Here is a 27,307-nt window from a genome sequence, read left to right on the forward strand (position 1 = left end):
TGCTTCTCACAAACATCAGCCCATCTTTAATGTAAATCCCCAGCTCCTTTATTTTCCTTCTGAATTTTCCTTCTGAAACCCCACTTTCTCCCTCACTAAATGAAATTGAAATGGAAATATTTTCACCACTTAGATCTTGTAACAGGTGCAAAGTCTAGCATTTTGGCCACAGTGTTTTCACAGGTGAATTGCTTATATGGAATTGGAAACATGGAACCCTTCAAAACTATAATGTTCAATAAAGCCACTGGCTTTTGGAAAAGTCATAAGAGTATTAGAAAGGCACCAATGAAAAATATTAAGAGAACACTTTGGAGCTGGCAGAGGGGCTTTTTTGTTATTGTTTTAGGCTATACTTCTATTAAATGCAAATTCAGGAAGTTTTGGTTCACAAGAGCCAAGATTCTAGCCATTTTCAAAGGGGACCTAAGAGAGATGGGCACCCGACTCCTACTGAAATACAGCTCATGTGAGCCCCTTTAAGAATCCCAGTAGGAATGTTTAAAAAGTGAAAATTGTTAATATCGACTTGTTTTTAGAAAAAGGTGGAAGAAGTGCAACACAATAAGAAGTTACATCGGACTCTTCCCAAAGATCAGACCCAACTGCTGTCTCTTCAGCACGACCACAAGCAAAAGAAGAAAGAGCTTCCAAAGAGCTCGAGTTCAGCATCACAGCCTCCGCCAAGCAGTACAAGCAAAGAGGTACCCACATAACAGATTGTTACAGTTACATTTTGTGATGTGCAGGTAACTCAGAGGAAGGGAATTGACTGGTCTTTTGGATAAACCTTAACCCAAATCTGGGCAAAGGTGTGTATCTTCCCAGGCACTATATATCGCAGTGAAGCCTGATTGGCTACCACCTCTCCATACAGTACAGGTTTTGTCTCCGTTACTTCTACTCCAAATCAAAGTGGATTTGATGAAGGAGAGAAAAAAAGTGAGATCCTTCCACACAGCCAGTTTGGCCACATTCTGCAATGGCATGTAACCAGTCTACTTTCTCTCTCTGTCATGTCCTTGCCTGCCGACTAGGGATGAATGAAACTTGTGGCATATGAGATTTGGTGAACCTCTGAGACTGATTTTAGGTTTGCGAAACTAGTTCAGGTTTCAGAGTAGCAGCCGTGTTAGTCTGTATCCGCAAAAAGAACAGGAAGACTTGTGGCACCTTAGAGACTAACAAATTTATTTGAGAATAAGCTTTCGTGAGCTACAGGAAGATGTTCATGCATCCGATGAAGTAAGCTGTAGCTCACGAAAGCTTATGCTCAAATAAATTTGTTAGTCTCTAAGGTGCCACAAGTCTTCCTGTTCTTTTTGCGAAAACTAGTTCAGATTCACAAACGTTTTTTCCTCTGTAATTTAAACCCAAGCACAGGACTCTAGATTCTTGTAGTCAATGAACATGGAATGTGACATCCTTTGCCACTCACTGTACTTAAAGATCTTTAGTTAGTTAATTGCAACTGTTGTAAACGTGTTGGTCCCAGAATATTAGAGACACAACGTGGGTGAGGTAATGTCTTTTATTGGGCCTACTTCTGTTAGAGAGACAAGCTTTCAAGCTACTCAGAGCTCTTCCAGACCTGAAAAAGAGGTGTGTAGCTCAAAATCTTGTCTATTTCACCAACAGAAGTGGACCCAAAAAAAGATAGTACCCTCTACCGCTTTGTCTCTTTACCTAATAAGTTTAGATTTGATGGATAATGCATGACCATGTAGTCAGTGACTTACTTTAGACAGAGCTTCAGTTCTTTTTGCTGCTTCAAAAAAGGTTTTTGCCCACAAAATGGATTCTTTATATGTATATCCTACTGATAGTTTGTATCGTGTCATCTTGTCATGGAGCCAAAGCTCCTTTGCGTCCCTTATTGTATATAATATCCCATCATTTTTAGCCCCTTTTCTCTTTTTTAAACTTCCCAGCTAGGGGCTCAATCCGGCAGCCAGTGGAACCACCACATGATTAAAGTTAAGCATGTACTGAAGTGCTTTGCTGGATTGGGAGCAGTTTGCTAGCATCTTGCAGAATCATGCCCCACACCTTTACTGTGTATGTGTAAAGTATGGGGCATGAACAGTCTGGGTGATATTTCTAGCAAAGCACCTTCCAAAATACCTGAGTAAAGGCTTTGTGAAAAACTCAGTGTGTGTGTGTGTGTGTGTGTGTCTAAGGAAAGCAGAATGCTGATAAGCATACTTTGCTTCAGTATCTAAACGGGTGAACTCTGACGTTATCAGTGTATGAGCTTTAGATTAAGAGATCTGCAGATGTTCACAAGATGGAATTTCCTCTGTTGATGATCAATTAAATGAACTATTTTGCTAGACTTTTGAAATGATACATTTTAATACTGCAACAAAACCAAGCAATGATATGAAATCAGTTTAGGGAAACAAAACGCCTAAGCATGTTATTACAGTAGCTGTTTGTGAAAACAGAAGAAGGCATAATTCTGTTTGAAGCGCAACTTAGCTATCAAAAACAAATGTCTCCTCTCCAAGAGGTTTATTGCATTAAGTAAGTAAATAAATAATTTAGTGACATCGGAATTAGCTTTTTTGGAAGTCAATGTTTGTTTTGGAAACCTAGCCAAGGCTGTGTCAGCAGGTTGGGCCCACAGAGAGAGAAGCGAGCTATTTACTAAATATGTACCTACAAGAGTCAATGAAAATGTTGTGTTTCTGCTCAACTTTCTCAGGGGTGGGGGAAGAAATGCATCTCTGTTGAGCCTATTTCACTTTCTTTTTGCGATAGCCAAGGGAAAAATCTACAGCAAAATGTCAACTCAAATATTCATCTGGTTTTGGCATGTATTCCATAAATGACCTCTTTGTACTTGAATAAAATGTATTGTAGAATTTAGTTCATATGGTTCCTGTTAAATTTTAAGCTAAATATTGAATCCTGACATTATCAGTTGTGCATAGCTGGACTCATCTGGAAATATGCGGCACTGAGGAAAAAAGATAAGGGAAATCAGATAAATATGCAATTTCTTCACCAGTATTAATGGTCTCTTGTGTTCACTGTACCATACTGCAGCCATTTATTTATTCTATTTTTGATGATAGATTATATTTAATCACAATTTGTACATCACTATTTTGCTGAAAACGTGGTTGGAAAAGAATTGCAGGGTCTCCCAGCTAAATACAAATCAGTGCCACTGATCAGTGGCAAAATATTTTTTTTGTCAAATTTTGGGAAAAAAGGCAGTTGCTTTTCAGTTCAACTTTTTGTATGTCATCTTTTTAAAAAAAAGTCAAAATGTTTTGACCCTCTCTAAAAATTAGGTCTCATCGAACTTATCAGTTGTATCGATCTTTCTCCTGCTTTCTTATCCAAAGAGCTGCTAACTTCTGCACTACAAAAACATGACTTCTGACAGAGGTTACTCCCTCTTCCAGAGCTTGTTCTGCAGAAATCGAATTTACATTCATTAGTACTTTTATGAGACTTGGTTAAATGACGGTTGGCAGACATTCATGCCCAAGGCTCGCTGGCTCTACAGCTGAGTTGACAGAATTAAAAAAAATTGTTCTTCATGACCACGGAAGCTACTCTTGAGAATTCATTCGCTTAGCTGTGAAAAGGGGAGACTGTCTTCGAATCAGTTCATGGTCACGGCTAAATTACAGCACAAGACAATATACGTTGGGTCTGTCTGCAGCTGGGTGTAGCCCTGCCTCTGTGTGTGCTAGAGGAAGCTTAAGAGCCTGGCTAGACAGGGTAAAGAGGGCCCAGGCTGGTGGAACAGGCAGGCTCAGTGGTATCCCAGTACATCAGGTGGCACCTTAAAGGGGGGCAACCCGTCACAGTCCAAAATACTTTAATATTTTCATTTTTCCTTGCTAGTGACTGGGGGGAGGGCACTTGTCTTTTACTGAGAGAGGATACAAAGGGTGAAAACCTAGCCCCACTGCAGTCAATGGGAGTGATGCCATTGGCATCAGTGGAGCCAGAATTTCACCCAAAGTTCTTGGTATGCTTTGGGAGTTTGTTTTAATGAAGTGCCTTTTCCGGTACAGATCTGTGAAACTAGTGGGAATCATTCTCCATCACAGGTCATCAGCAGGTTCCTAGAATATGTTCCCAACAGTGTTAATGCCCTTCCTAACGTAGGCATAAGCACCCAGATATAGTGATAGGTGCATTTAAAAAAACTATCTACATAAAATAAAATATTTAGACACCGATAGCTAGGAATGAGTTAGCATTAATCTCGGGTAGCTCTGTAAAACTGTTCCTATCCTTCTAAATCAGACGAAAAGCGAAAGGTTTACACTAAAGAATTAATAAACAGGAATTAGTCCTGTTGAGTAAAACCAGAAAGAGCTGTAGGGTCAAAACTGTGGGAAAGCAATTTTGTAGTGAGCAGGGCCTTTGGAAATGAAATGATCTTTGTACAGTTTAGGGCATTTTCATCTGCCAAATTTACGTGGTGTGGTTAATATTCCAAACAATATAAAATGCTATCACGTATTTTAATGCAGAAAACCACCTGTAAGTAATGTCTGCTTTATCGGGTCAGGTGACTATACACCAGGAGCAGAAGGAACAGGTGCAGCAGACCACACATTGTGGGGGAAGAGGGAGGAGGAAATTCAATGTAGATTTTAAAATCCTGTTGAACACATAAGGAAAGGTCCCCCTCCTCCTATGAGATTTCAACTAATAATACATTGGGTGGCATGAAAGAAAACAAAATTGCAATCCAAGCACCTCACAGTTGAGGCTTTTACTTGGCAGTATCATGCTGCAGTGAGTTTTCTTGCAGATTGGAAGCTTCATGTAAAAGGTGAGGTTCAAATTAGGGAGAATGTTTAGGTATTGATCCTTCACTTGGATCCACATGGGCAGATCTTACACCCGCACGGAGTCTCGTCAAAGTGGGTCTGCACGGACATCAGAGTGCACCCACAGGGACCTGATGGCAGGACTGAGGCTGTCGTCTGCAATGGGTCTGATTTTATTTCTTGGTTTCAGGCCGAGGACAGAAAGAAGAAAAATGATGGGATACAGACTCATCTCAGCTGGGCAGCAGTTCTTGGACACGAAGCCACGCCACATACGAGACTAGGTTCTGGCAGTAGTTCCAGTCCTTGCACCCCAGCTTTGCAAAGAGCGGTGCTAGCACAGGTAAAGTGTCATTATTCCATATGCAGTACGTAAAACGTGGGGTGAAGTCGTGGCCTCGCTTAAGTCAATCGCAGTCTCGGCAGAGGAGGTAAAAGAGGCCGTCCTCCCTCTGACCCCCTGGCACAGCTGACTAAGGGCTGTGACAATCTAGCCCTACGAATTTGTTGATACCATCCTTTCCTGCTGAATTATAAATGGGATTGTATGCAGGCATTGCAGATTAGGGCTAGATAACGGTTAATTTCAGATATGTTGATGCCTGATGGCACGGAGTCTCTGATGTCACGCTTAGGCTACGTCTACACTAAAAACTTCAAAGCGCTGCCGCGGGAGTAATCCCACAGCAGCCCTTTGACGTGCGAGTGTGGTCACGCGCGAGCGCTGGGAGAGAGCTCTCCCAGCGCTTCTGGTCATCCACCTCCACGAGGGGAAAGCTCCGAGCGCTGGGAGCCTGTCCACACTAGTGCTTTAAAGCGCTCAGACTTGCTGTGCTCAGGGGCGTGATTTTTGACCTCCCCGAGCCAACAAGTTAGAGAGCTATAAAATATAAGTGTAGCCAAGCCCTTACATGTTTCACAAAAAGCCTGAACCAACTATGCTGTTTTATTTCCTATGGAAGGATTTTATTCTGTATTATTTACATAGCACCAGAAAGGTAAATGACACTTTACAGAACAAGTGAAAAAGGCGGGGAATACCTCAAGGCCTTGACACTGGCGAAATTGTTGCCAACCTTGTTAAATATTCTAAAAGCACACGGAGGTGGAATGAGGAATAGTTATCAATGTAGGGTCAGATTTTGCTCCCGTGCGGCACCTGGAAGATCTGTGGAGCTCCTTTTGCTGAGTTTCCTCTGTGTTCTTCCATCATTGGTCGAAGATTTGCCTCACCCTGGAAGAAGTAGGGGATTTGACCTACAAGCCTTATAAATCCCCTAAAATCTCCAGGGAGCCAACTGGGACACCAGCTGCCTCCACTGAAGCCTTACACCTTCACACCTAGAGGATAGTTAGTATAGTTCCATTCACTGGGACACCACACACGCGTACAGGTTCTTCCCAGGCCCAGAACCCCGGTTCTAAAGGGCACCAAGAAGCTGCCACTTTCCACTACTGCAGAGGGTTTCACAATTTCCAGAATCATTTTTTGACCCTCAGAACCGTGAAAGTCTTCTCAAATTAAGATAGGTTCCAGAGTAGCAGCCATGTTAGTCTGTATTCGCAAAAAGAAAAGGAGGACTTGTGGCACCTTAGAGACTAACAAATTTATTTGAGCGTAAGCTTTCGTGAGCTACAGCTCACTTCATCGGATGCATGCAGTGGAAAATACAGTGGGGAGATTGATATACCCAGAGAACATGAAACCATGCACACTGTAACCAGAGGGATCACTTAAGGTGAGCTATTACCAACAGTTTTTCTTAAAGCATGAGACCAACTTAGGCACAATTCATTCTCTTTTCCCTCCCCTCTCAGGTTGTATTCCACGCTCTACTTCACTTTGCTTGGCTAGGAACCATTGCTGGAACTTTTCCATGATGCTTTTGATTTTTCCTTCCTTGTTCACTTGACACTCATCCATATACCTATTTTTCACTCCGATCCTTACAGCTTCTGCCCCATGTGAGTTGCCCAAATCTCTGCTATTAGACTCTGGTTACTAATGTAACTGTCCTAAAATTGGAAGTAGGCTTAAAGATTCCTGTATCAAAGGCAGAAATTATATCTAGACATGGTTTCCAAAAAGCATGTTTGGAACCATACTGTGTAAGAATCCTTCTCTTGAAATGGCCACATCAGAAACATTTAGTTTTGCAGTTAGTCTCAAGAAGAAAATGAGTTTTGTGTTTTCATTCCTTTTGTGAATCATATGAATGTACACACTGTAACTTAGCATTTTGGGGCAAGGTGGAATGAACCAATGCATTCTTGCTGTGTGTGCTTATGGTATAAGATGGCTCAGAGACCAGTCAGTCATCTGCAGCTTACAAGACTCGGAGACAAAGACTGGTAAAACTAAGTATAGAGGAATAGAGCTCATTTGTTTCTCAAAATATAATACCATTGACTTAAAAGTAAACTGTAAAACTAATACGAAAACTAAATGAATCCCAGATGTGTGTGTTGAAATACCACTATTCAGGCTTTGAAAGGTCAGAGCAGCGGCTGCATGTTGTCACAGTTCAGACTCCGTAAGATCAAGTGACACTTAATGGTTTGCTGAATCTGTATCTGAATGATTAAAGAAGAAATCTCATCACAGCCACGAAGATGCAGAGAGCCTGATTTGGAAGTGCCTTGCACCTTGTGTAGTCCTCTTCACCCATGCAATGGGGCTGCAAAACATTACCGGACCCTAGTGGTTACGTTTTCCACCCAGTCTTCACTCACTTTGCATATGATAAGGAGCAAGGCTGCGGTGAATCGAGCCCCATGGTTATCTCTGATGCATTCTGGGTTATCTTCAGAATTACATGGTGCCTGAGACTTATATTTAAAAAATCCACATATTTCCCCTCTCGCTGTTTCCCACAGCCGGGCTAATGTAAAGATGTAGCACACAAATCTGTGATGAACTCAGTTTTCATTGGCTTTGTGGTTCACCTGTAAGGATTTGTTGGATATATTTTCTCAGTTGTACACATTAAAATTTATAGAACATTATTAATGTCCTACTTTTTTGCTAAATTAGAACCAGAAAGCTGGCTGTATTAAAATAATCAGCTGTGCATTAAATCATGAATTGATCCAAGCTCTGCAACAAAGATACCAGTAATTTAAAAAAAAATTCCCTTCTTTAGGCCATCCTATGACAACATGTGGACAGCATCCAGGAATGCCTGTGGATGCATGCCAAAATGATATTAGGGGTGTCCTCACAAAGCAATCCAGTTGTCTTGTACTCCCCCTCTGGAATCTTTTTCAAACAAGCATGGCCTTACTGCTGTGTGTTGTGTCCTCTTCTGTCATAATTCCCATGCAGAAAAGAGCCCATTACCTCAACTCAGTTAGGATCCATTCTTTCGTCCCAGGGCATCTTTCTGAAACCCACAGGGAAGCCTCGGGGATTAGGAGTGGGTGGGATGCCCTCACTTGTGCTTATAATAAAAACACAATGCGATTGAGCTCTATTTAATTCAAAATCATCAACAGAGCTTTCCCTGTAAAAATGATTCGTTCAGACAAACACAAGGAGATGCAGTTATCTCCAATACCCCGGGGTTCCACTGCTTTTGATTTATAGGGTGTAATTCTGGCTCCATAGAAGTCAATGGCAAAACTCCCTTAGACTTCAGTGGGGCCAGAGTTTCACTCGTAAGTGGGACCTGAATTCTATGTTAGCCTTGGGCTGGCTATCTGCACAGGAATAGACTTCACCCATAGAGCACCTGGTTGGATTTGTCCAGTCACTGGGGCCCTGATTCAGCAAAGCAGTTAGGCATGTGCCTAATTTTAAGTATAGGAGTAGTCCCCTTGACGTCAACAGAACTGCTCGCATGCTTAAATTTCTGCACACACTTAAGTACTTTGTTGCATCAGGGCCTAGGAGACGATGGAGAAAAATATTCCTGTGTATTGATAACATACTTCCTATAAAACCCATACCTATCCCCAGATTAAGCCACTTGAGGGAACACCTTGCAGCCACAGATAATTTTGGTTAAATAAAAACTATTATTAGTGGCAATCATGTTGGGCAAAAAAGTTATTTTTTTTAGAACACAAACTGGAAAAATAGACCATTAAATGTTCTAAATGCTGATAAGCTGTTTGCTCCCAAAACTGAGATAAAGCACCTTGAATCTCTAAGCAGATGAAATAGATAGAACTGTGTCCTGCGTCTGGTTTTCCCATCCCAGCCTGGAAAGTATAAACTGGGATTATCTTATTTTTCTTTTCTTTTATACTTTGTTCCTTTCAATATTTGTTAAGGAATCTTAATGAGGACCTATTGTTCCCATAAAGTAATTAGTCCAGGATGGGTTATATAGACTTCAGAATCATAATACGTTATATTTCTGAAATTCTGTGCCTAGTTCTTAGTTATTTGTTTTACTTGTATTTTTTATATAAATTACAGTATTGAAAATTAATGAAATATTAAGTAAACAATAATCACCTGTTTATAGTATCTTTCTACTAAGCATTTTAAACATTTTTACTGACTTCAATCAGTAAAATACCACTCTGAGGTATTGTATAGAAAAAATGTGTAAAGAAACTTCACTCATTGAACGGCAGCTACCTCTGGAATGAACCACAGCAGCTGTTTAACAGAGCATAGCGACACACGGTAGCAATTTGGGACAGGAAGTTCCCACTGAATGCACAGAGGGATTTTAAGCAGGCAACATGTAATTTGGTTTGGACACAGGTTTAGTACCTTTATTCTTATTAAACATTGCAATGGTATCTTTAAGGACTGGAAGTGATCCTGGTTTTATGGTGCTTTTGAAAGGAGGTACCTTGAAAGGAGGCAGCAAGATGTTAGCATGCTTGGGCATTGCTTCAGTCCTGATTCAGAGGGAAGAATGTCAACTAATGAATAACTAATACCACTTCCTGCAGTCCCTAGATGTTCTCTGGAGTGCTCCTGCCATGCTTAGCATGTGAGATCTGACAGGATAACAACATGAGAGATTATAGCTGCAGGCATCTCTCTGATATTACTAGCAACGCCAACTGGATTGCCACATAGAAATTCCTCTGGATGGACCCAGCTCATACAACATCATTGCCATATATTTTCCCTTATGCTTTTCTTGAATCCAAGAAGCTTGCTCTTTTCAGAGACGATCATCACAGTGGACTTTTCTGGCTTCTTTCACCCCATGGATGAGCCTAGTTACACTGCGGAGCTAGATTAATAGAATCATAGAATATCAGGGTTGGAAGGGACCTCAGGAGATCATCTAGTCCAACCCCCTGCTTAAAGCAGGACCAATCCCCAATTTTTGCCCCAGATCCCTAAATGGCCCCCTCAAGGATTGAACTCACAACCCTGGGTTTAGCAGGCCAATGCTCAAACCACTGAGCTATCCCTTCACTCAAAAGGATTTTATTTCTTAGCCAGAAACCCTAAGTAGCAAATGCTGGGTATTTGAAAGTTTTCTTTTGAAAGTTTCTTTCTTTTGAAAGTTTGAGTTTTTAAGTTTTTAAACGTTCTTTCATTTGGAATGAAGAGCATGCGTGAGAATATTTTCCTGCCAGTTCAGGCCAGCTGCTGGTTAAATACAACAACCTGCTTTTATCAGGGTGCTTTTTTAAACAGACTTGGGCCCAAATTGGCACCCCTTGATTTGACTATCCCTGAGCTTTAGTGAAATTATTGTTTCAAATCTGACTCAGGGCTTGGTCTCATCTTTAATTTGTACAGCTCTTGGGAAAAACTGTTGGTTACATTTTGGGGAACACATTTGCAATACTTAACTCTGAAAATAGGAGTATTTGACTGCTTTATATGCAACATGCATACTGGAAATTAATTCTTCCATGAAATATTCATTTGAAATCTGTTTGATTTGCAGCATATGATTTATACCATCCAGTTAAGCAGTTGCCCATGTACTACTAATGAAATATTAGCTTCTACGGGTTGGGGGTTTTTTTTAGGACGAATGTGAAGTATAAGAAAATTTTACTGGCAATATATTTTATGGTACCCATTATCCCCCCACACACACACACACATCCTGAAAATAAATAAATTCCTTTACAAAGGTGAAGATAAATGAGACTGTATTCATGTGCCAGTGGTCCTTATTTAATGCAATATGTCTGCTTTGCCAAATACCTGGCTATACCAATACTGTGGTGGTAGTGTTTGTAGAGCGATTCTGGCTGGGGGATAATGTTTGACATAAACTTCATTTGTTTGAAGAGTGAAAACCTCCGGACCAGTAGAGACGTATACCACAGCAGTTCACTGTCAGACATGGTGATAACACCACTGAGCCCAGGACAGGATGATGTATTCTGGAGTGTTTGTCAAAATGAAGAGCAGCCTCCAAAGGTACTGGAAACTGAAGGGGTATATGTTCCAGCTGGCCATTATTAATAGTGCCTAATTCAGCTTCACTGAAGTCAGTGGGATTCATTCCATTGACTTGCTTCATTAAGTATTGAATAAGGTCCTTTACCCCCATACATACTACCAGAACTTATACATATGCCTTGATACTGATGGGCACATGACAGATAGATCTGCATCAAGGGGAGAATTAGACTCCTGCTGGGGGTCCCCCCCCAATCTCACTATCCATTTCTTAATCTACAATTAATGTACAGTTGATAGGAATGGCTATTGCAGATTAAACCCAACACACTGATGAAGGGGTTATGTGTGAAATCTTGACAAAACTCCCATTGACTTCAATGAAGCCAGGATTTCACCCTGTAATTCTGTCACTCCCTGCGTTAGAATAGACTGATAGGATATTAGTGAAATCACCCAGGAGCTCAAAATTGGTTATGTGGCTGAAGAGATCTTGTTAATCTGGAAAGGATAATGTAAAAACATGGATTTGGGTAAATATAATAATACCTGGCCTAACTGAGTGAGTGCTATGTATGTCAGTACATGTAATATATGTGTGTGGTCTGTGTATGTGTAGACACTTATTTAGCTAGACCAACTATTTGGTTTCTTTCCTCCCTGCCCCCTTCCCTCTGCCCCGGGTTTTGAAGAATCTAGTTACACTGCAGAGCTAGATTATTAGTTCACATAATTCAAAGTATTTTTTGTTTCTTTTTTAGCCAAAACCCCTATGTACAAGTGCTGGGTATTTGCATATATATGTTCTACTGCCTCCTGGGTGGGTGTGTTGTTTGTAGCAATTTAAGGTAATTCACCCTGTAGGCTGGTAGTCCCTGGACATTTATGTGCCCAGAACTGTATTTCCCCCATTCACCACAAAAACTGACCCAACAATAATGTAGTTTCCAATAAAAAGACACATTCCCAGAATGTCCCACTGGAGCATTTTTCTTCTGTGTGTTTTAGTCTGTCTTGTATTTATGCAGGGCATACGTTGGGATTATTAACTGAGTATATGATATCAGAGTAGCGAACTGAAACATTTGGTTAAATCTTTAAGGTTCCAGAAAGAACAACCTCTAAATTTTACAGCAAGGATCATCTTGGCCGTCAAAGATGTCCTTCAAGGTAAGCTCCTCTGTGTTTTGTGCTTAAACTAATGTTGATTTATTACCAACAGGAAAACTGAAGCCAGCTCATTAAAATCAAAGCCATAACTTCAGGAACTCCACTGTCAACGTCGGTTCATACTTCATTTAATGGCCCTGACAATTATTCCCTCTTTGGAGCCAACTTACCCACAAAGTAACCCAGCCAAATGTTCTGACCTTGAACCTTAAAGAAGCTTCTAAACCTGCTCACATTTCTCCTCTTAACAGTTTACATGTGTGATTTTGAACCCAGATAAAACCCGCTTGTGGCTCCGCTTCTCTTTTTGCGTCAGCATAATTTTAATCTCATCCTATTATCAGTCCCTAATTGCACTGATAATATGCAAGGGCCTGATCCTGCACATTCGTATGCAGGGCCTAGTGCTGACTGCTCTGAGTTCTCTCATTTGGTCCAGTAGTTTGAGCACAATGAATACAACTCAGTGGGCCTGACTCTCCATTGCCCTGGATATGGTGCCATCATTCACACCAGCGCAAAAGTGGGTGTAAAACCCTTCCATGCAGCTTTGCTAGCACCCACTTGGCACTGGTGTAAATGACTGCTTGAGGAGCAGGCTAATGGAGAATCAGACTCATGTGTGTCACACTGTGGGCAGGTGGTAGAGGTCGGTGGGTTTTGGCATTAATGCTCCCAGTTTCTGTCTCTGACTCTGCATATATGCAGTTTAGCCGTGACTTGTGGTGTTTCTGCCAATAGCTTCATTACTAAATATGCTCTCTTTAAGAATTATAGGATGCAATGCAAAAAAGAGACTTGGGCTAGTAGTTAAATCACAGTGTTTGGAGTCAGGAATGCCACAGTCTTCATTTTGACCTTAGGCAAGTCCCTTTATCTTCCTGTGTATTCATTTCTCTGTTTGTAAATGGAGGTAATAATACCTACCTCCCGGGGGGTGTTCTGAGGCTGGATTCAGTAACATCTGTAAGTGCTCTGAGGCCCAGGAACAGAAATGCAAAATATTTGGATATGATTTTTGTCTTTGTGTTTAGTAACGTGCAGCAGCCATCCCCAGGGGGACATGCTCTGAAACTAAATAGCAGCAGCAGCTCTCCTGGCAGCAGGCAATGGGAGATGGGATCTCATCTCAGCAAAAGATCAACCTCAGGTGATTCTTAGGTCAATGATTTATCAATCAAAATGTGTAATGTTCCTATGCCTTGAAATCTGGTACATGTTGAGTCCAAGATGTCAAAATCTTGCATACAAATTTATATTTGTGTTCACTGCATGTCTTTTCGTGACATGATTTTGATTGCTTTCTGGATTGTATGGTCTGTGTTCCAAGCACGGAGTTAAAATAGAAACTGTTCCTTTTTTGAGTGCAAAACTGACAGTGAGCATGTTCCCAGATGGAAAATGTAATAAACTGTCTTAATTAGGAGGTGAAAAACAAAATCAGTGTCTTTTTATTCACTAGTACCGTTGAAAGTCAGTAGATCTGGTGTTATGGGTACATTGGCCTAACACTATAATAATGGTAACTCACCGGAGCTTTTCTTCATGACCTTTACTACTTTATTGGATTGCTAGCTAATGAGATGATACAGTTTAGCAGCTGTTATGCATTAACATTTCTGCACTTTATTATTGTTTTGGCTGGGGAAGACATGAGGTTCCCCCATTCAGCCTCTTATGAAACATTCCTTTGGTATATTATAATTTATTGAAAAATATAGTAAAACTTTTAAAAGGGGCCAAAAGCAAATTATTAGACGGAGACAACCACATGTAGAGTAACCAAAACGTGTGGTGGGTTCTCAGCTTTGAATCGTACTTGTGGATGAAGACCTGCATAGCTCGCTTGGGTTATGCTAGTCCGTGCAAATGCGTGGTGGTACAAACTCAGATTCCTCTTAAATATGTGGCTTGAAGCACCAGCAGGCAGGGACACTGAAGGAGAAGTAGACAGCTTTATTCCTCTCTAGTTACTCCTAAATATATTATGTCGTTTGTTGTAGCTGTGTTGGTCCAAGGATATTATAATTCTTAGAATTAAATGTGTTTTTAAATAAGACCAGGTGGGTGAAGTAATGCCTTTTATTAAACCAACTTCGGTTGGTGAGAAAGATGTGCTTTTGAGCTATAGAGAGCTCTTCTTCAGGTAGATCGAACGCGTGTCTCTCTCTCCCCAACAGAAGTTGGGCCAATAAAAGATATTACCTCACGCACCTTGTCTTGTTTAAAAATACATTTAATTATAAGAATCTCATCGCCTTGATGTCAGAGTACCAGTTACATACATTAAGTCTGGTTGGCCATTGCTTGTGTAGCTCTCTGCAGAATGGTAGCATATGACACCTGCTTTGCACTATGTAAATAACTACTAAGGCAGGGAGAAATCGTTGGTGTTTCCATTGGCGTTAAGGCTGATATCATGGCAATGAGCATCTTAGAAATTCATTTCATAATAATATGGAATTTAAAGAAAAAGTTATTTTTAAAGTGATGTTCGTGTTAATTTACAAAAACTTGATAAATGAAGGCCAAATTGCATATTTATTGCAGTCACACATTCAAGCAAACTTTGCTTTAAATAGCCATTGGATATAGAAAACTTGGCTTCAAGAAAAATGCAAACCACGCTCTCAAATGATTGGACCTTGTTTTTCTTTTGCTTTTATGTCATTTTCCTTTTCAATAATAATTCAGCAAAAAGCAATCATGCAGCAGCCCAGCGCCACTTCACAGTCACTGTCTGATATGTAACACCTGTGCTATTCTGGGAAGGGGAACTGAAAACCTCACTGGCCATGGAAAGAATTGAAAAACTCCCCAGTGGTTTAACATGTCTCCTTGGGTTCTTAAGTGTAATTGAATGACAGCTCGTTCTGATGTGTGGTAGTCAGGGAAAAGTTTTATTTTCTCAAAGCCAAAGGAACAGTGAATTAGGTGTTTAAATACATTTAAACTAATATAGCAGCCTAGTTGCTTTAAACACTCAGTGATTAGTAATGAGCTCGGAATCAAAACAGCTTTAGAAATCCATATAGTGATTGTAATAAAATTATGTAAATACACAAATAATTGCCTGCATTATTGAGTCCTAATCTGGCCAGATTCAGCCATCCTTACTCTCCCTGAGCAATGTCTTGCTCTGCAGGTAGTCCCGCTGATAGCAATGGGACAGGTTATGTAATAAGTTACTAAGCAACGAACTGCGTTGTGAGCTGCCTTCCATGCCAGTGCAGAGGAGTAAGGGGCAATAGGGTGCCCATGTACTTCCTTTCATGGGCCAATTGCATTATTAGACCATATGTGAAGGAGGACAGCAGCGATCCTGGACAATTCTGCCCTTCCTGTGTAGCTGCTTGGGAAGTAGCCAGTCATGGATGGGGAAAGGGCAAAGCCTTGGCTACTCCCCCTCCCTGCCCCCCCCCACACATACACAATGTGTGTGGGGGGGGCGGGGAGTAGCCAAGGCTCTCCCTTTCCAGCAATCTGTGCCAGGAGAAGTGCTGACATGGCTTATTACTGCCAAAGAATAAAGAGAAGCAAGACCTGAACAGTGACTTTCCAAGGCACCAGCCTTGGAGGAGGGGGCATTCCCCTCTGCTTTTAGCAGAGGGAGCTGTGCAGTTTTATACACCCTAACTCTGACTGCTATGGCAGCTTCACTTTCAGTGTAAACTTACCCTGGCTTCCAAAGGGCACTGAATTCAGAGAGAGATGAGAGCTCTGAAGTTTGGACAGTGGCAAAATGTCATAAAATATTCTAAAAAATGTAGGGCTTGACTCCCTCTTACGCATGGGAGCAGAGCCATTGATGTTAGCGGGACTGCTGACGGGAGTAGGGAATACTTACCCAAAGGCTGGGTTACAGGATTGGGCCCTCTATGCTGTTTCTGCTCAACAGTCATATGAAGTGCTCAGGAAAACATGCACGTGTGGTTTGGGGCTCAGGGTTTCCATCCTCTGCTTTGGCCTGCAATCAGTGGAGCGCAGCTGGGTGGCACCCACTGCCGTGGAATGTGCCGAGCAATCACTGATGTGATGAGCTGTTTAAGAGGGTTAGGCTGACCCGTCGGCCCCAACCCTGTCATGTCCACTTTCCCCACTCTTCTCCTTCAGAGAGCTGCTGCTTTTCCACTGTCCACAATGCTTGTGCGAGCCAATTGGCTTCCACTCTGCCGGCTTCACCCTAGGCAGCAGAAATGCAGGGCTGTGGGCCGGGAGGGGGAGGAGGGGGCCGGCTCACCCTAAACAATCAAAGGAAGGCTTCTCTTTCCATAAAAGAGAAAACAGTACAATGCAAGCATAGGAGGCCTATGCGCGTGTTGCGGGATTGTCCTGTTGTTGTATGTGCCATGTGTTTAATGCTTCTCTCTACAACTCTCCTTTTGGGGAATCAAGGCTCGTCCAAGGCAGAGAGCCCACTGTCCCAGAACCACCCGCAGCAGTGCAAGAAGTCTGAAAATGCTCCTCACCCGGCCCAGTTTTCAGTAGGTTCTTTTACTGCCAACACTGTTTTGGTTTTGGTCACACTTTCTAGTAAGGGTACATTTATAAACAGTATAAACTTTTTAATTAATGGTTAACCAATTGTTATAGAGTCCAAGTCAACAGGCTGCTCATAGGCAGAGCATATAACCCACTGTAGCAGAATCTACTGCTGTCCTTATAACCCTCTGATCACCTACCACTTATGATTGTAACACGCTTAATAATGTATTAACCCTTCAGGAGCTGTGTATAAATGTGTCTTTAATATAAAGTGTGACCTCTGTTTCTTGGGTTTTTTTTTTTTATTAGTTCAGCCTTGTAAAGTTCGGTGTTTGCCCATCGGTTCAGTTAACTGGAGCTAACATGCCCTGAGCAAGAGATCATACATGGAATGTTTGGTATTTTAAAAGTTGCAGGGAAGGGCCTAGATGGCTTGGAGGAATGCATAGCCAGAGACTGGGTCAAATCTAGAGCAAACCTGTAGCAGCCTAGAGTTCGTAATGTCAGCTAGTTGTTTGGCGGTCTGTGTAAGACAGGTTTGGAGGAGAGGAAGAATGGTCCAGGGCTTAGGGAAAAGGCCTGGGACATCAGAGAACCAGGTTTGCATCCTTTTGTGGCCTTGAGTAAGCCACATATTCACTCTGTCTCAGCTTCCCATCCTTAAGAAGTGGGATAGTAGCACTTCCCTATCTTACAGGGGTGTATTAAGACAAATACATTAAAGATTGAGTGGTGCTCAGGTACTGCAGTAATGGGCGCCATAGAAGTATCATTGGTAGATAAATGATGGTCTCACTTCATTTCCCAGTAGACTTGTATCCACATTATCAAAACCACCATCACAATTAGCATGGTGTCCACTTTAGCAGACTCAGTAGAGGCCAAGGGCTCCAGTTTAGGGCTAAATTATGGCATTTACTCACTGGCCCAAGTAGGCAGCTGGGCTGAAGCTCCTTGAAGCACAATCCTGCCCCAAACAGCCTGGGGGAATGTGTATATAAAATGAAAGTGAGAGGTTTGTTTTTCCTGTGTATAATACCTCTCCACACAAGCATTTTCTACACAGATATTAAAGCCCATCCCTTAAATACCATTGAGATTTAACCTAACCTTGGCCCCAAAATTCAAAAGTAACATTTTTAAAGAGCCAAGATTGGATGAAAGGTGCTTATACTACTAGTGAACATTCACCCTGCTAAATTGTGGTTAGATGTTTGAACCTAAAATTAACAGCTTGGTTAAAATTAACCAGACGCCATTGCTAGAGTAATTCAGTCATTTTAGTTTAGCTCATTATTCTTTGTGTATTACCTGGCTCCAGTGTTGGGCGGTGCAGAAGTGTTATCTGCCTAATAAAGAGTTTTAGTTAAAAGTTGCAGTAACTATTTACCAACTAGAAATGGAATAAGATGGCTGCTTGCTCATGTGATTTTGCAGTGGATTCTTAAATGGGAAAATGCAACCGAGTTTTCTTTCTTCAGAGTCCAGCCTTCTTCGCCAAAGGGAAAGACGGTGCCAACATGTTCTCCACAGTAGCAGAATATTCATCATCCAGTGATGAACTGCTCAGCAGCGATGATGATGATACGATTCACACAAGGTTAGCTTTTTTCTTTTGTTACTAATTTGTTAACTCTCAAAGGACAAGTTGGTGTAAATGAGCACAGCTGTATTGACATAAGAGCCACCCCTTTACGCCAACCGACAATGTGGCCAGTATTATTTTTGATTTTGCAACATTATTACGGTGATCAGATGGTGTATCTCCAATTTGCACGCTTTTTATCAAGCTGATCTCAAAGTTTTTTATTCTCCTTTAGCTTTCCCGTTCTCTAGTGCAGTTTTTGTGAGTGAGATCTGCAAGGCCTACCAGGCATTTAAAAGGCATATTTTCCTGAAAAATAATTGCTTGTGCATTGCTATTACCAGTTGTTTCCAGAATGCACATCTATTCTGTCCTGCATATGCTCCTGATTTGTGTTTTACCGCTTTCAACGCACAGGGGGGGAAATGTTGAAAACTCTCTAGCTTGTTGGTTTTTGTTTTACATAAGGCCTTATTTTTCTTGAGTGCCCCTCTTCCAGACTTCCCTGTTGTGATCTGAAAAAAGGACGTTTTTATCAATTGTAGGTGAGAGTTCATTGTAAACCTCAGATAATCCAAAAAACATATTGCTTCACTACATAACATTAAATCTATTACTTAATTTTTAGAGTTTTGTGGCCCTCTCATGCCGTAATAATTCTGAAGTTTCTCATCACTGTCCTTTTAACTCCACATAATTCTCTTCTAAATCTGACAATTGCAGGGCCTTTTGTAAAAGGGAATTCACATTATGACCCCCATGAGGTTTGCCTTTAGATATATGGAGTCATATCTAGAAGTTTTGTGCCATCAAAAGTATCATCTCACCTATTAGCTAATAACCCAATCTCAATTGAGTACCATTTCAATTACATGATAGCTCTCCAGGGAAATATATCCTGATTAATGCTAATTGGATACAGGAGACCCTAGTGGTCAAAGTGAAATCTGCAGCGAGTAATGAATCTTTTCAGGACCTGGATAAAAGTTCCATTCCCACAGGAGTTAAGAATTAAAAACTTTTTCTTTCCCACTAAGTACGTGGTCCAAAGCCCAATTAAGTTCATTGGCTTGCATGGGCTTTAGATGAGACACCTAGGGCCAGGTTCTAACTGGCCATTGAAAATAAGCATATTTCCTTATTCCCAGTCAGGGGTGAAAGTAAGTTAGAGGATTTACCGGTATGCCGGAGCCCTGAGCAGGGGGCGTGGCCTCAGCTGGAAGGGGCGTGGCCTCAGCCGGAAGAGGCGGGGCCTTAAATCCCCGGGCCCTTTAAATCTTGATTTAAAGGGCCAGGGCTCCAGCTGCAGTAGTGGAGGCTGGGAGCCCGGGGCCCTTTAAATCATCCCCGAGCTACCAGCTGCAGAGGCGGCTGGGAGCCTCAGGGCTCGGGGGCGATTTAAAGGGCCCAGGGCTCTAGCTGCCACTACCGCAGCAGAGCCCCAGGCCCTTTAAATCACTGAGGAGCCCTGCGGGCTCCCGGCTGCCACCGCTACCCCGGGGCTCTGGGCTCTGGCAGAGTTTTAAAGGGCCTCGGCCTCCGTTGTGGTAGCAGCTGCCGGAGCCCCGAGCCCTTTAAAGGCCCCCCAGAGCCCCACCGCCGCTACCCTAGGGCTTTGGCAGCAGGGCTCCGGCAGGAATTTGAAGGGCCGGGGCAGTAGCGGTGGCTGGAGCTCCGGGGCTCTTTAAATCCCTGCCAGAGCCCCCCCACCCCTACCCCAGGGCTCGGGCAGCAGGGCTCAGGTGGGGATTTAAAGGGCTTGGGGCTCCAGCCGTCGCTACCGCCCCAGCCCTTTAAATCCCGGCCAGAGCCCCGCCACTGCCGCTACCCCAGGGCTCGGGCAGCAGGGCTCAGGTCGGGATTTAAAGGGCCCCGGGGGGGTAGCGGTGGCTGGAGCTCCGGGGCCCTTTAAATCCCCTCCAGAGCCCCGCCGCCGCTACCCCAGGGCTTTAAATTGCCCTCTGGGAAAGCCGGTCCTGGTACGGCGCACCGGCTCTTACCGGTACGCCGTACCGGGGTGTACCGGCCTACTTTCACCTCTGTTCCCAGGAGAACTACAAAGCAGCTTTGGTATCTGCTCATATTCGGGCTGAGAACAGGTGAAAGAGAGAGAAAGCCACATCTTGCATAATCTGTCCTCTCTTGGAGCGCATAAATTGCCAGGGAGCTGAAGGCTATGTCCACATTGCAATTGCAGTATAGCCACATATGAAGAAACTGTTTTGTCCCCTTGGCCAAACCCCATTCACTGCTGCTGATGTGGAGGATCTGAGGAGCACTCCCTGGGCATGTTTTCAGGGGAACCAGGATAGGGGAAGTTGTCTTTCGCCATGGGCTGTTCAGCGGAAATGGTTTAAGTGCTATTTGCTGCTCTGCTTATGTACCGGATAAGTCAGAATTTTCTTTTAATAAAAGACTTTCCTGCATGTGGTCTGCATGTGTTAAACTGTCCATATGCCTGTAAAGTGTATGGGCCTGTGTACTGCATTTATGCATATTAATACCACTCCAGTGAGAATACATCTCCTGGGAGACGTCACAATGTTCAGATAACTCCATTTCCCCCTAAATCGGAGAATTTCTTCTGGCTCATTTTTATAGATCAGTTTCACATCTCAGCTCTGAATTTACACACAAAATTCATACTCGCCCCACCCCTGGATTTGTATGGCTCTCTTTGGTCACAGTTAATAAAAGTGGATTTCAGTTTTCCTTCAGGGCAAGTCCTATTCACCTTCCTCATAAGAGCAGTCCCAGGGATCCCTCCTCTGTCATGTCATGCTTCCTTCCAATTTTATTACGTTTGCAATTGTTTAATTTAATCCCTTTTTCAGAAGCAAGTCATTGCTCTTCTTCATACTCTGTTCCTCTGAAAACAATAGCCCCTTGCACTGCACTGACTCCATTGTTATTGCCTTTGCTTACAGAAGACAACTCGGACCGATTGTGATACAGCCCCAGGAGTACAATAGAGGTTTTCACACCAGGCTCCAGAATCAATTAATAGAAAATGCGGGGGTTGGGGGGGGGCGGCAGAAAATAAAAATAAACCTTAATGAAGAGACACTTGCATATATCACACACAAAATATACAAATACAAGTTCAGTCCTCCAATGGTGTTAATTCAATTCTGATCCTCAACTATCCTGCTGAGGATCTGCCCCTCAGAACGTACCTTTGTTTGTCAGGCTTCATGGAGTGAGCAGAAGCCCGGAAGTCAGGAGATTTGGGATCTGTTGCCATGTCTGCCACTAACTCACAATGTGACCTTGGGCATGTCACTCACGTCTTTCTGCGCTTCAATTTTCTCATGTATAAAGTGTTGATGACAGTAGTTTATGTACTTTTGTACAATGCTTTGAAACTCCACTATGCTGTGCCAGCACTGAAGACAATGAAAGCTCCCATGTGTTTCAAGCGGAGCCAGATCTGTCTCCACTTGATAGGAGGAACCCGATGCACTTGTGCTCTTCCATGCCCATCGTATTAAGAAAAACTGCACAGCTTGACTTGTGTTAGAGCAGAGTGTCATCATTGTTGTCATCATCTCCACCCCAGCCCACGCTCCTCCCTTTCCTTACAGCACGATGATGGCTGGGAAATTCTTGTTGAGGGTCACCTGAAGGAGATGCCAAGGGCACCTTGCCCTTCTCATCCAATCCCAGGCTAACTTTGAGTGATTGGCTGCCCCGGAGGCCCTAATGGGACATCTGATTGGCATGGAGGGTGGAACTAACCTTTCCTTCTGTAGGCTGCTGCTAGGGAAGATATGGAGCCAGTTCCTGCAGCTGTAGCAATTATTTCCCACCCTACGAATGTGCTGAGGGAGGAGTTGGGTGGGTTATAGGGTTTAATACATGGACATGTTACTCATATTTTGTCTAATATATTGCCATTTTCTTTTCTGTTGGGGCAAACTCAGATATCATTTGCATACCTTTGTGTGATTAGCATTGTTGCTGCTCTTGGTATAGAGAAAGTAAATAAGGAAGTGTTATTTATTCCTTCTCATAATACAAGAACAAGGGACCACCAAATGAAATTAATAGGTAGCAGGTTTAAAACAAACACAAGAAAGTATTTTTTCACACAACGCACTGTCAACCTCTGGAACTCCTTGCCAGAGGGTGTTGTGAAGGCCAATACTATAACGGGGTTCAAAAGGGAGCTAGCTAGATTCATGAAAGATAGGTCCATCAATGTCAATTAGCAAGGATGGTCAGGAATTGTGTCCCTAGCCTCTGTTTGCCAGAAGCTGGGATTGGGTAACAGGGCATAGATCACTTGATGATAACCTGTCTGTTCATTCCCTTTGGGGCACCTGCCATTGGCCACTGTAAGAGAACAGGATACTGGGCTTGATGGACCTTTGATCTGACCCAGTATGGCCATTCTTACGTTGTTATGTTCTTTGGGGCCTCATGTGGTTCTTCCTGGCCATTTGGGCCAAAATTGAGGGGAGGGAGGTAGTTTTAAACTCCCAGATTATCATTTGGAATTTAGGGTTAATTGTTGCCAGGGGACATTAACATCCGCTAGTAGAGGCTCGCAGGGATAGGCTAAGTGACTGCTGTGTATGGAGGCACAGGTTTAAGGCTTGTAGTCCAGGCCTTGTGTCTAGGCCTAGATGGGATGGAAGGTTTCATACTGCTAGGGGCCGTCTCTGTGGCTTTTAGGTCAGTAAACTGCTGTTGAATGAAAGGGTAGCATATGGTGGGGATGGTTGGCCATGGCCAACTTTGCTGTACAAATACACATTTTCCCCATTTGTTTCTTTATTGTTGTTTCTTATTTATTTAATAATAATTGCAGCCTTTGGACAAAAATTCACTAGTGTGGGAGATACTTTCTTTGGGGGGCAGGGGAGTGGGCAAAGTACATAGTCACGTGTGTCTGAAGTGACTACTCCATGCACCAAATATATATTGCCTAATTGAAGTGGTGTCTGAAAAAATTATATTGGAGTCACTGGGGAAAGTATAAAGTAATCACTTGGTATTTGGGTGGTGGAGGGGTTTCTATTGCAAGTCGTCCTTGGTGCCAGTTTCAGCATAAAGTCTATGTAGATTTGTGTGCAAGCTAATCAGCTTGCTCCCGTACAAAAATATGCAAGTGTACTAGCTACTTCAGTGGCGTTAGTTTATTTTAGAATGTGTGTGTGTTTTGTTTTCACCTGGATTTGGTCTGCTCATTAATTGGAGTTTGTTACCAGGCAACTGCTAAGTAATGGAATGGCAGATTTCTCAAGGACAAGAGTTCCAGATGGAATTGAACTCAAACCCCAAAGCATCGTAATAGAACAGAAGGTAATTTGGACATTTGAAGGTGGGGGCGGAGGGAAGGTGTGCGAAGTCAAATTGCCTATCATTGCTCATGTACAGGGTAGACATCATTTCCATTTCTTCTGAACAGCACTGAGGTCATTTTACTGTAAAGTTTTGATCTGCAATTTCAAATTACAGGTACAAACCTTTAAGCGATTTTTAAGCCATTTTCAGGTTTTGTGCCTCCTATAAATTCGCTTATTATTACAAAATTGTGCCTCCTTATTTGTCTTTCTCTCTTATTGAGTAGAAGAGTTTCTTGAATCAACAGATTTGTCAAAGGACCTACATAACACAATACTATCCATCATCATAATACAGAATTAGGGTCCAGATTTTTCACCCTCTTTATAATGTTTATAACTTAGGGAGAAATATCCTCTCACTTTTTAAATCATTACCCAGTGAAAAATATCTTCATTCCTAGGAATTTAAGAAATCATAAAGGACCCCCACAAAATCAGTATGTTGTGCTCTCTTACTCCATCTGCTGGCTCAGTTCCACCTGCATTAACTAGCAAACTGTGTTCCCAGAGCAGATGATATTGCTGGTACACGAAAAAAGAAAGCAAACAAAATAGAACCATTCACTCCATTACTGCCTTGAAAACACCAAGCTGGAGGAATAATAATAATACTTTGCTCTTGTAGAGCACCTCTTATTCATGGGCCTTGAAGCACTGACAAACATTAATGAATTTATTCTCATTTCAAGGATGGAGATGATGAGTCACAAAAAGATTGAGTGACTGCCCTTGGTCATAGAGGCAAAGTGTGGGAGAGCCAGCAATAGTGCTCAGGTTCCCAGGCCCCAACCCTGGCTTCTGAGCCTCAGTCACGATAGCATCCTTCCTCTCTTAGGAAGGAATCAAATGTTGGTTCCCCAACTGAAAAAGCAACAAAGAGCTTAACCACCTTTATAGTTAGAAAGTTTTTCCTAGTATCTAACCTAAATCTCCCTTGCTGCAGATTAAGCCCATTACTTCTTGTGCTACCTTCACACGGAGGCCACGGAGAACAGTTGATCACCATCCTCTTTATAACAGCCCTTAACATATTGGAAGACTATCAGGTGCCCCCATCAGTCATCTTTTCTCAAGATTAAACATGCTCAGGTTTTTTTAAAAAAAGTTCCTTAGGTCAGGTTTTCCAAACCTTTTGTCATTTTTGTTGCTCTTCTCTGGACTCTCTCCAGTTTGTCCACATCTTTCCTAAAGTGTGGTGCCCAGAAATGGACACAGTCCTCCTGCTGAGGCCTCCCCAGTGCCATGTAGAGTGAGACAATTACCTCCCATGCCTTTACGTACAACACTCCTGTTAATACACCCCGGGATATTAGCCTAATGGCAAGTTTAAAAAAAAGTAGAATAAAAAATGCCTCACAGCAGCCCTTTAATTTCCAGTTGGTTATTTGTCTTTTAAAAGACAAACAGCTTAGATTTAGAATTCACTGCTTGTCTTCAGATACATTGGCCAGCATTCACAAAGGCTTAGTTTACTTCACTAGGTTGTTTATCAGCCAGCAAACCACACAGACTGCTGCTTCTGATTCAGCCGGTGTTCCTTTTTTTCCTTTAGTATAATTCAAAAGGAAATTTCTAATGTAAAACTTAGCATCCCATTGTTTTCCTACATCCCAGCACTCAAATACCATCCTTCCCCTTCATCCTCCACAGTAGACAGATCCCTCTGCACTCCACTCACCTTCTAGAACATACATCAGTGCCTCAATGACCCTTTACAAATCCCATCTCAAGGTCCATCTCTTTCTCCCTTGCCAATGGCTCCTAACCCTGCTTTCCCTATGTTTAGTCATTTTCCCTGAAACTTGGGCCATTGTACCCAGAGCCCTCTGCCCTACCACATCTATAGATGCTACTTGTGTGATGTCTTATAAACCCAGTGAACTGACCGGTATTTATCCAGATGTCTGTGATCCTACTAAGGAAGGCTGCAGTATAAAAATGCACTGCATTGATAAGACTGAGATTCGTAGTCTTTCCAGTCTTTTCACTCTCCCTTCACTGAATGCGATTATTCTGTAATAAAAGCTTATGGCTACAGCAAGTGAAAGTTTTAATGACAAGGACGAGAATGAGGTATGGTCTGGGAACAGGGCTGGGATCAAGGAACTCATGAGTTCTGATCCCAGCTCGGACGCTGACTCCACCTGTGGTCGAGGGGCAAATCATTTTGTTTCTGTGCCTCGTTTTTTCTACCCAGATGACAGTACATCCTTACCTACCACGTGGGGATGTGAAGATTTACTAATGAACTAAAGACGGCTATTTTGTAAATAAGGCGCATTACTGATGTTGTGTAAATGCTTGCCATAGATCAGCATGTCAGTGCACTGTCATTTGAATTTAAAATTTTTGTCGGCTTGACGTTTGTGCCATAAGCTGATTTTCTTTACCTGATGTACCACATAGAGTACTGTGCCTCCCCTCACCATGCCCTACCAGTACTTTCTGTCCTACCTAGCTAGGGTTACGCGATGAAACAAAAGTATGTTGTGGTGAATTTAACTTCCCAATCTGTTTTCATGTGCAGAATCATATTGCAGAGAAACAAAGTTGTAGCACCCAGGAAGGACTCTGGAGCATACACAACCAGAACTATCTCCTGCCGGATCTCCTACAGCAAAGCCAAATTTCAGACTCCTCGGCGAACCAGCAAAAAGTTACCCAGAATAGTCAAGGACCTCAGAACAAATCTGTAAATAATAAGGTATAGCTTCAAACTGTGTTCATTAGATTCACTGCAATAACAGTTCCCTCCAGTCCTTCCTTTTCCCCAGCATAGGGGCCAAAGGGTGAAGAGCTTTTAATCCCATGGATCAAATCTCGTCAAGAGAAGAGATCTTTGGTCCCCTTGCTTCTCAAAGAGGCTTGAACCAGGGGCCAGTAGAAAGTCTTGGGTGCCCTAACCCAATCCCTACTTCCTCTCTTGTTTCTCCATCCGTACTCCTCTATGTCCCCCTTACTCTTTACTCCCTCCTTTTCCCCCTACCCAAACATTAGAATACTTCCCCTGCACTCCAGTAGTATACGTCTTCTCTTTTCCCATGGTGCTAATGCTCTTAGATTGCTGCCTTCAGCCCTGTCCTAGGGTGCTACCTTAGCTACTCATCCATCTCTCTGCTGATGGTGCAAATCAGCAACATCAAAGGAACATCACCAGCACTGCCAGGTGAGGGATAACATTAAAGGTGCAAATAAGTCATAACTCTCTCAAGAGACAGGTCTTTAAAACAGCCCTGGTTTGCTGCAACAGCATCCTCCTGGCTGCAGAGAATAATGTCCTACTTCAAATCAGACAGCAGGGAGTGATGTAAACGCAAGGTGTCTGTTATTCTATCTCTTCCTCTAGGGACCAATTAGTTCACTTCTCTGCTGTGTCTTGTCATGACTCTTTGCTCAGGCTTCCTTCATTGTAGTTCAATTTGTACCACAAACTCGCGCTTCAGAATTGTTGTTCGTATCTAATTATGTCATGTACAGTTTCATATAAACCTCAGAGAGCTTTCTGGATACGAACAGTGCTACGCAATATCTGTTCCCTGCCATCAACTTCCGAAGTGAAAACTGACCTTATTTT

The 27,307-nt window shown here is 42.5% G+C and overlaps 1 protein-coding gene across 2 annotated transcripts in view; it reads left to right on the forward strand.

Moving 5' to 3' along the window:
* The window catches only part of NRK (Nik related kinase), a 122,965-nt gene that overhangs the window by 68,308 nt on the left and 27,350 nt on the right, over positions 1–27,307 (forward strand). For both annotated transcript variants that reach the window (XM_037908382.2, XM_037908383.2), the window contains 9 exons: positions 540–704; positions 4,996–5,148; positions 11,029–11,160; positions 12,245–12,312; positions 13,347–13,462; positions 16,708–16,796; positions 18,279–18,397; positions 23,596–23,689; positions 26,261–26,437. In XM_037908382.2, coding sequence (XP_037764310.1) covers positions 540–704; positions 4,996–5,148; positions 11,029–11,160; positions 12,245–12,312; positions 13,347–13,462; positions 16,708–16,796; positions 18,279–18,397; positions 23,596–23,689; positions 26,261–26,437 — 1,113 coding nt within the window. The remainder of the gene's footprint in view (positions 1–539; positions 705–4,995; positions 5,149–11,028; positions 11,161–12,244; positions 12,313–13,346; positions 13,463–16,707; positions 16,797–18,278; positions 18,398–23,595; positions 23,690–26,260; positions 26,438–27,307) is intronic.

Source organism: Chelonia mydas, chromosome 9 (assembly GCF_015237465.2).
Source record: "Chelonia mydas isolate rCheMyd1 chromosome 9, rCheMyd1.pri.v2, whole genome shotgun sequence".
NCBI classification, from domain to species: Eukaryota; Metazoa; Chordata; order Testudines; family Cheloniidae; genus Chelonia; species Chelonia mydas.